At 43.1% G+C, this 10,109-nt stretch overlaps 1 protein-coding gene across 1 annotated transcript; it reads right to left on the bottom strand.

Annotated features, from left to right (window-relative positions):
* Positions 1–747: 747 nt before the first annotated feature.
* Positions 748–1,706, bottom strand: LOC149320354 (glutathione S-transferase theta-3-like). Its single transcript, XM_089499550.1, has 3 exons — positions 1,595–1,706; positions 1,183–1,270; positions 748–829 (listed from the first exon to the last, which is right to left on the bottom strand). Exons 1-3 carry the CDS (start codon positions 1,704–1,706, stop codon positions 748–750), a joined length of 282 nt encoding a protein of 93 aa, XP_089355676.1.
* Between the last annotated feature and the right edge of the window lie 8,403 nt (positions 1,707–10,109).

The following is a 10,109-nucleotide window of genomic DNA, read 5'->3' as shown; positions in this document are numbered from 1 at the left end:
ACAGTCGTGCCCCAAAAAGTGATCCCACTGGCATAATGGAAAAGATCTGCTTTATAGTGGGAATGAGGGACCTTTTGAAATCGATTAACAAACTGAATTGGAAATTGGGTTAAACTGCAAGTGGGAATGACCCCTTGGAAAGTTTTTATGGTTTGAACGAGAAGGGCAGAAATGTGCAACCCCTTCTGCCTCTCATTGCTAGAAACAGGACCTTACATGTATTTTTACTTGTTACTGATATACCTGTTTTTTAAAAAATGCGTCGTAGTGTGCTTTAGAAATCAATACAGTGGGCGCTTGCTATCTGCTGGGGTTTGGTTCCAGGACTTGTTCTGGATACCAAAAGCCATGGATGCTCAAGTCTCATTAAACACAACGGCCCTGATATAAAATGGCAAATTCAAGGCTTATTTGGAATTTATACTTTTTTAAAAACATATTTTTCAAGCCATGAATGCTTGACTTCATGGACAAAGATTCCATGGATACAGAGGGCTGAATGTATGCCCATGTATTTATATATCTTGGTTATTTTGGCAAGTCTGTAGGGTGTGTTATGGTTTTCAAACTCCATGGGATCCTGGATGAAACAAATTATCTAAATCCATTTCAATCTGGTTTCATGTGTGGGTTATAAGACAGCTTTGGTCATATGCCCAGCATAGCAACCTGTTGTTTCTGCTGGACCTCACAGTAGCTTTCAATACCATGATATCCTTCTGGCCCACCTCTCTGGAATGCGTCCACTCACGCCCGTTTCTTCATGTCCGGCGGGTACCAATGGCTGGGTGTGTTGTACTTGCGGGTCAAGTAGAGGACGATGGCCGTGCTGCAGTTTTGGACAAGAGAGGGGGAATTCCTTGAACAAAACACTGAGGCTCGTGAAAATGAAGAGGTGGATTACATAAGCCTCGTAATCATACTGTGTTTCTATCTGCAGTTACTTGAGTGGGAAAAGTCTGATTGAGCAATAATAATAATAACAACAACAATAATATCATGTCATAATTTTGGGGAAACTCCTTGAGCAAAACATTGAGGATCGAGAAAATGAGGAGGAGGATTACATAGTGACGGGGACATTCATAAACCTTGTAATCAAACTTTGTTTTTTATCTGCACTTTACTTGAATAGGGAAAGTCTGAATAATAATATTAATAATTATAATAATATCATCTCACCTCTCTTTCAAAACAAAGTCTTCATCTTTCAAAACTGGGACTTTCCTCAGGATGTTCACCTGGTTGAACTCCTTACTGAACAGCTGGCCTGGAAAACATTGATTAAAGCAAATAATTAAAAATGAATAAACTGTGCTAATCGGAGTGAAAGGCCACCTTGCAGAGCCCTTTGCCGCTCTCCTTTAGTTTCTTTCCCCTTCAATTTCCAATGCATCAGGAACAAAACATGGCCCCTGTAGGACCAGATCTTGGCCCCTGGGAGGATGAGGAACCCAACGGAGGAACCCAGTGGAAGAACCCAGTGGGGGAATCCAATGGAGCAACCCTGTGGATGAACCCAACAGAGGAACCCAGTAGAGGAACCCAACGGAGGAACCCAATGAAGGAACCTAATGGAGGAACCCAATGAGACCTTTGAGCATCTCCATGCTCTTCATGATGAAAGGGATGTTGTTCTTCTTGGTGAAGATGAAGACTGCCCTGCAGGGCTGGGAGAGGAGGCCAAGGTAGAGCTCCAGCACCATGGCCAGGCCACTTGGAAGAGATGGATGCTGCACCTGCTGGCCCTCTGACCACTCACCTGTTCTGGAACCAGCAGAAATGTCTCCCTGGTCGCTGGTTGGCCGAAGGAACAAACAGCCCTGTCTGGAGGAATCTTGTGGCCATCTATCTATCTATCTATCTATCTATCTATCTATCTATCATTGTTGTGCTTTAATTTTAATGGTTGAGCATTAACAATCAACACAATTACACATTATATTGTGCATCAATGACATGGTTGCGCATAGCTGCACATGAATCCCCATTATATAATTGAAGAAGGGTTTGGACTGGATGGCCCTTGGGGTTCCCTTCCATCTCTAGGATCCTATCATTCCTGCAGGGCAGAAGAAGGGGCTGGACTGGATGGCACTTGGGGTTCCCTTCCATCTCTAGGATCCTATTATTCCTGCATGGAAGAAGAAGGGCTGGACTGGATGGCCCTTGGGGTTCCCTTCCATCTCTAGGATCCTATGTATTCCTGCATGGCAGAAGAAGGGGCTGGACTGGATATTCAGAAATGAAAAGAAAGTCAACAGCTTGACTTCTGTAGACTAAACCACCATTAACCAGCATTGCAAGCCTATAGAAAGCAGTATGTCCTCCTGGGCTTTCTTATCATAGAATCCTAAAGTTTGGAGAGACCCCAAGAAGGGCCCTGATCCAATCCAACCCCATTCTGCCACGCAGGAACTCTCAATCCAAGCATAACAGACAGTTGGCCATCCAGACTCTGCTTAAGGACCTGCAAGGAAGGGGACTCCCCTCCACAATCTCCAAGGAAAGCAAGCGCTGTATGGCGCCCTCCTGTGGCTCCATTTGCACATGACAGCCTCTGGGACAGAAAATAGAAAATAAAAATAATTAAAATAATAATTTAATAATTACTTTTTCCACACTTTGTGGGGGGAAAATTAAAACAATAAATCTATTTATTTTAAGATGCAATTATATACAATCCAGGACCGCTCGCTTTCTTCTCTGTCAACCCTCTTCGCTACCACTAGCCACCGAGAGAATTCATCCTGGTAATCTTATCCTTTCTGTCGTTTGTGACGTCACTGGAAAACAGCGCTTCATTTCTTGCTCTCGGGTGCCCTCCTGTGGCTACGTTTGAGTTCTACAGCCTCCCGAGGAAGAAAATAGAAAATAAAATACAAAATAAATGAAATAAAATAAAAAACAAATTAAAATTAAAAATAAAAATAAAAAATAAAATAAAGAAGAAAATAAAAGAAAACAAATTAAAAAAATTAAAAAAAATTAAAAATAAAATTAAAAATAAAAATATAATAAAAATAAATTAAGAAATAAATTTAAAAATAAAAAATCAAATAGACCAAAAATTAAACATTAAAAAAATGTGTTTCTTTATCCTTATTTCCTCGTGTTTCATACTATCCTCTTCTATTTTAATTCATTTCCTCCATCTTTATTTCTTTTGCTTTTACCTTCATGCCTCCTTTTTCTCTGCTTTGTTGGTTTATACCTTCTTTTTTCTTTATGTCTGTCCTTTTATATTCCCACTTTACCTATTTCATTCTATTTTTCTTACTTCCTCCCTCCCTCATTTATTTTCCTATTTTCATCTGTTTGTTTTATCTGCGCTTCTCTTTTATTTAATTCTTCCTTCTTATCCACCTTTTCTTTCTTTTTTCTCCTTCATTTCTCCACCCCGTGCCCTAACAGACTCCCTGGCCGAGCTGACATAGCTGGTCTCGGAGCTGGTGTTGGAGTCCCCTAGGCTTCTTGTCCTGGGGGACCTCAACATCCCTTTCAAGGCCAGTGATATTCCAACAGGTGCAGCTCCGGAGTTCATGACTACCATGACAGCCATGGGCCTGTCTCAATTAGTCTCAGGGCCAACACATTGTGCTGGTAATACTCTTGATGTGATCTTCAGTACGGACATGGAGGCTCCGTGGGTAGAGATCTCTAATGTCTCTCCCTTGTCATGGACGGATCATTTCCTGGTTGAGGCTAGAATCAAGGCTTCTACCATTAACCCTCCCGGGGGTGGCGGACCTATTAGGATGGTCCACCCTCGAAGGCTGATGGAACCCATAAGGTTCCAAGAAGCCCTAGAGGGGTATACGACTGGCTCTGACGGCGACTCTGTTGATGCCCTAACCGACATCTGGGATACTAATCTCTCTAGGGCTATACACAGTATCGCTCCCAAGCGTCCTTTCCGGCCTGCTTCCAATAAACAACCCTGGTATACGGAAGATCTCAGGGCAAGGAAGCGGGTCGCGCAACGACTAGAGCATAAATGGCGAAGACATCAGCGCTTGTCTGACAGGACACTCCTTCACTCTCATTTGAGAGCTTATGGAGTGGCAATACGTGCAGCAAAGAATTCTTTCTATGCTGCACGTATTGCGTCCGCAGAGTCGCGTCCGGCAGAGCTGTTCAGGGTTGTGAGGGAGCTAACTCGGCTCCCTCCCACACTGAGCCCTATTTTGGAGCCATCTAAAGCCTGCTGCGACAATTTTAACAACTTCTTTGCGGATAAAATCTCTCGGGTAAGGGCTGATCTCGACGCCAGTCTTTGTGCAGATCCTACAGAAGAGGTGTCCGAAGCGTCCGTGGTCCCTGTTATACTGGATCACTTTGAGTTTGTTAGTACCGATGAAGTGGACAAGATCCTCCGAAGTGTTAGGAGGACGACTTGCTCTCTTGATCCCTGTCCCTCATGGTTGACAGCTCAGGGGGGAGATGTGGTGCGACTAATGTTACATCACATAATCAATACATCTCTAAGTGAGGGTCAGTTTCCATCTAAATTAAAATTAGCAGTGGTTAAACCCCTGCTAAAGAAGCCCTCCTTAGACTCCCTGCTTCATAATAACTATAGACCCATCTCGCTGCTACCTTTTTTGGGGAAGGTGATCGAGAGAGCAGTCGCCTTCCAGCTTCAGTTGATCTTGGACGACACTGATTTTCTGGACCCATTTCAAACCGGCTTCCGGGCGGGCTATGGAGTTGAGACTGCCATGGTCGCCTTAGTTGATGATCTCCGTCTGGGCATGGACAGGGGGAGCGTGTCCCTGTTAGTGCTCTTGGACATCTCAGCGGCCTTCGATACCATCGACCATGGTATCCTTCTGGGACGCCTGAGGGAGTTGGGAATCGGGGGCACTGCTTTACAGTGGTTCCGTTCCTACCTCTCAGGCAGATCCCAGATGGTGGAGCTGGGGGACTGTCGCTCCGATAGCAGGGCCCTGACATCTGGTGTCCCTCAGGGAGCGATTTTGTCCCCTATGCTATTTAACATTTACATGAAGTCGCTGGGAGAGATCATCCGGAGACATGGGGCGTGGTGTTATCAGTACGCTGATGACACCCAGATAATTTTCTCTATGTCTCCGACTGATGCAGTAACTAAGGATGGCATCTCTCCTCTAGACGCCTGCTTGGCGTCGGTAATGGGCTGGATGAGGGAGAACAAACTCAGTGTGAATCCAGGGAAAACGGAAGTACTGGTGATAGGTTCCCCGGTTTCAGGTGGTGAGATCTGTCACCCGGTCCTGAATGGGGTCACGCTCCCCCTGAAGGACTCGGTGGGGAGCTTGGGAGTGCTCCTTGATTCGTCGCTCCAGCTGACTTCTCAGGTGGGTGCGACGGTCAGGAGTGCTTGTTATCAGCTTCGGCTGATACGCCAGCTGCGTCCCTACCTGGACCGAAAGGACCTTGAATCTGTTGTACATGCTTTGGTAACCTCTCGACTGGATTTCTGCAATGCGCTCTACATGGGGCAACCCTTGTACCAAACTCGGAAGCTGCAATTGGTGCAGAACATGGCAGCTAGACTGGTCACTGGTAGTTCCAGGTCGGACCATATAACACCTATTTTAAAAGACCTTCACTGGCTGCCTATTCGCTTCCGAGCTCAATACAAGGTGTTGGTTTTGACCTATAAAGCCCTAAATGGCTTGGGCCCAGGGTACTTGGAGGACCGCCTCTCCCCATATAATCCGCCCCGCACACTCAGAACTTCCGGGACTAAATTGTTGGAGGTTCCTAGGTCTAACTTTGTACGGACCTCACAGAGGGCTTTTGCTATTGCTGCCCCTTTGCTTTGGAACAAGCTCACTGTAGAGCTTCGCTCCGCCGCCTCACTAGTTGTTTTCAAGAAAAACTTGAAAACGTATCTATTTCGGTTGGCCTTCCCACCTTAGTTAGATTGTCTGTTTATTTTCCTGCCCTCTTTTTTCCCTTTCGACCCCGGACTGATGTAAATTAATTTCTCCTTCTCTTTGCCCTTGACATGTGTATTTTATTGATTTCCTGTTCCTTTTCTTTGTAGTAATGTTTTAACTTTTATATTGAATTTTTATCCTGTACTGTAATGTTTTAAATTTTGTAAGCCGCCTTGATCATATTTTGGAAAGGCGGGGTAAAAATAAAATTTATTATTATTATTATTATTCATTCTGTTTTTAATTTCTTTTCCTATCAGCCTTTGCCCCTTCTGATTTTTTTGTTTATTTTACATTCCTTCTTTTATTTAGTGGTTGGTGTAATATTTCAATGTGTATTTTATTATTTACTTTATAAATAAGGAATAATAATAATAATAATAATAATAATAAATCTATGTTTTAATATTAATATTTTTATTTTTACTTTATATTTCAATTTTATTTAATTTTAATTTCTATTATAGTTTTATTTCATTTTTATATTTCAATTTTCATTTCATAGTTTATTTTATTTTATATTTTATATCTAATTTAATTTTAATTTTCAGTTTATTTTACTTTATTTCATTTCATTTTATTTTTATTGGCTATTTTATATTACTTCCTTTTATTTTAATTTTATTTTTATTATAGTTTTATTTTATTTTTATATTTCAAATTTCATTTTATGCTTTAGTTTATATTTTATTTTATATTTAATTTTGTTTTTAATTTTATTTTTATTGTGTATCCTATTTTACTTCATTTTATTTCATTTTTATTTTTTATTTTTTATTCATTTTATTTTTTATTTAAATCAATTTGTATATTATTTTAAATTATTTATTTCACTATATTTTTCATATTTTTATTTTATTTTTAAATTAATTTACTTTTTATTTTAAATCATTTTTCTTTTATATTTTTCTTTTCTTTTTTTCTTTTATATTTTCATATTATTATTATTTTTAAATAAAATTAGTTGCAGATATACAGTGATATGGATATGCACACATACAAATGTGCACATACAGACGTTTGCATATACAAATTATACTATGTAAATGATATTTAAATAAATAAAATGAAATGAAATGAAAAAAGATATTGTGATATGGTCATTCGAAGATGCAATGATGTAATGAATGTTGGACTGTTGGGACTCCTAGATCCCTTTCACACATATAGCTCTTATTAAGCCAGATGTCCACCATTTTATATCTATGCATTTCAGTTTTTCTACCTACGTAGAAAACGGATGGTCCTTGGGGTTCCCTTCCATCTCTAGGATCTATGTATACCTGCATGGAAGAAGAAGGGGATGGGCTGGATGGCCCTTGGGGTTCCCTTCCATCTCTAAGACCGTATGTATTCCTGCAGGGCAGAAGAAGGGGCTGGACTGGATAGCCCTTGGGCTTCCCATCCACCTCTAGGATCCTATGTATTCCTGCAGGGCAGAAGAAGGGGCTGCACTGGATGGCCCTTGGGGGACCCTTCCTTCTCTAAGACCGTATGTATTCCTGCATGGCAGAAAAAGGGGCTGGACTGGATGGCACTTGGAGTTCGCTTCCATCTCTAGAACCCTATGTATTCCTGCAGAGCAGACGAAGGAGCTGGACTGGATGGCCTTTGGGGGTCCCTTCCACCTCTAAAACTCTATATATTCCTGCATGGCAGAAGAAGGGGCTGGACTGGATTGCCCTTGGGTTTCCCTTCCATCTCTAAGACAGTATGTATTCGTGCATGGCAGAAAAAAGGGCTGGATTGGATAGCCCTTGGAGTTCCTTTCCATCTCTAGAACCCTGTGTATTCCTGCAGGGCAGACGAAGGTGTAGCCAAGGGTCCGTAGGGGAATTTTATTATTGTTATTACCTCAAATATTGCAAGAGGGGCTGGCTACATGAGCCCACCGAAATTGCCCTCCCGATATGAAAACGGAGTAGACCAGGGGATCCCAATTATTAAAGCTGAGACGGATATTAATAACTAGATGTCTAATTTATTGAAATAGGGGAAAAACACATGCGTCGCGCATACACTCACACACACACTCAGGACTCAGGAAAATTAGGGTTGGAAAATGGGAACAGATTTCAGGCGTTACTAATGGAGATGCTTACCAGAATGTAGATTCCCTCCGGGGAGCGAATGGGGTGCTGGACAGTGAGACAAGTCTGCTCCGCAACCTGGGAGTGAGCAGAAATGCCGGCTACCAGAACAGAGGTCTGACTGACGTGGAGCAAGTAGACCTTGAAAATGGCGCGCTGAGCAGCCAAAGTGGGGACTTTTTATAGGCCAAATCTGGCCTGAGGCAAAGAGGCTGGCTTGGCCGAAACAAAGGTGTTCTAAAGATTTTCTTTTCACCTGGATGTCTGCTTTAGATAGTATAAAGGGCTTATGCCTCTCGGACAATAGGTTCGAGGAGGAGGTTGATAGCTTCAGGGAAGGCAATCCTTTCACTCTTCCCAGCCTTGAGATAATCCCTTCATGCGACTTCCCTGGACCCTCTGAGATGTTAATATGGGTGCTCCCTTAGGGGAGGTGTACATGTCCTCTCGCTTTGCCAGTAATGGCGGACAGGCTGCTAGAGTTCATCCAGGGGTCATTAAGGGTTATCATGGATTCCAAAATTTATATCGAGCAGCATGGGTAACATTCTCCCCACCCTCAGAAATTACACAGACTCTCAGGCGAGTGGATGGGTATTTTCCGAATTACTCTTTGCCATAGAAATTTTGGGGTGTGAATGTTGGGGAGGGCGTCCTATTAGGGGAAGCACCTTGGTTGTAAGGCCTGTCTGAAGGGATAGGGACTATTCGGGGCTCACACACACACATCAATAAGCATTAACAAATGGGGGAAGCATAATCAACAGGAGAAAGCCCTCAATAGGCAGAAAGCAAAGCAATAAGCAATCAATATGCACATAAAAAATCTGTAGTCACAAAGCTGTGAGTGTGACATAAGTCTCTATGGTTGGTGGTTTGTACCCCGGGTTACGAAAATAATTCGTTCCGCCGCCGCGTTCGTAACCCGAAAGCTTTCGCAAGCCGAAAAAGCCATAGGCGCTAATGGGGAAAAGCCGCGATTTCGTGTGAAATAGTGCCGAAAAGCACCAAAAATTTTTTCGTAACCTGAAATAACCTTCGTAACCCGGAACAGTTTTTTCCTATTGATTTTTTTCGTAACCCGGAAATTTCGTAAGGCGGTGCTTTCGTATCCCGGGGTACCACTGTATATAGAAAGACAGAGTCCATGTTAGGTTTTGTCCAGCAGGAGCCAGATGGCTCAGTACGGGTATGAGTATGCGGGCATAAGGTATAGCTGTCCTGTAAAAAACAGTTTCTTTGCAGCCAATGCCCATATGGCGAGAGGATGAGCCATAGTTCTTGTATGCGGGCATTTGTCATAGTGAAGTGGGCTAATGTCCATGAGATGGCAGTTTAAGTCCAGTGGCGAGTAGGTCCACATGTGGAACACTTGAATGCAGGCAATGAGCTTGTGGAAAACAGTGATGAAAGCTAACAGCGATAGGTCTGTGGAGCTTGTCATCTGGACAGACAGCAATAAGAAAGGCATCTGGATGTAGGTAGGGCCATGGAGGACCATCTGGAACAGGAGCAGAGGTGTGAGGACATCGGTTGTGTCTTGAATGAGCCTTTGGAGGATGTCCATGGCAGCAGGGGATGGAGGGCACGACAGGAAGGATGCAGGCAAAAGAGTCTCAACCTTGGAGCGGGGAACATTAGGAAGACTGGGAAACAGCTTGGAGAGTCCTGTATTATGGCATCGATGGGATGACATGTGTGGGGTCTGGTCCGGCTTTTGGGAATGAATGTAGGAGGCTTGCCTTCCCCATGAGGATATAGAAGAACAGAACAAGGACAGGATAGAATTTTACATGCAGTGGGGGTGAAGGAAGACAGACTCCTCCCCCCCTTGCTCCCGACAGAGTGGGTCAGCATCAAAATAGGAGTGGAAAAGAGATATGGTTTTTACTTGCCTTGGAGGATGAAGAGGACAGTCTCTTCTCCCCCCCCCCCCCCCCCGGCCTCCCGCAGAGATCAGGCTGGCTTTGCTATAAGAGTCTTGTAAGAAAAGGATAGGGCCTCCAAATTATATCTATGTGCCATGGGAATTACTGAAAAAGATAGGAATTTTTCCCTGGCTCCCCGCTGGAGCCAATCTGCTAGGTGAAGA

Source organism: Sceloporus occidentalis, unplaced genomic scaffold (assembly GCF_023333645.1).
Source record: "Sceloporus occidentalis isolate IW3139 unplaced genomic scaffold, rSceOcc1.0.p SCAF_1, whole genome shotgun sequence".
NCBI lineage: Eukaryota > Metazoa > Chordata > Lepidosauria > Squamata > Phrynosomatidae > Sceloporus > Sceloporus occidentalis.
The sequence above is the reverse complement of the archived record's forward strand: the minus strand, read 5'-3'. Positions and strand labels throughout refer to the sequence as shown.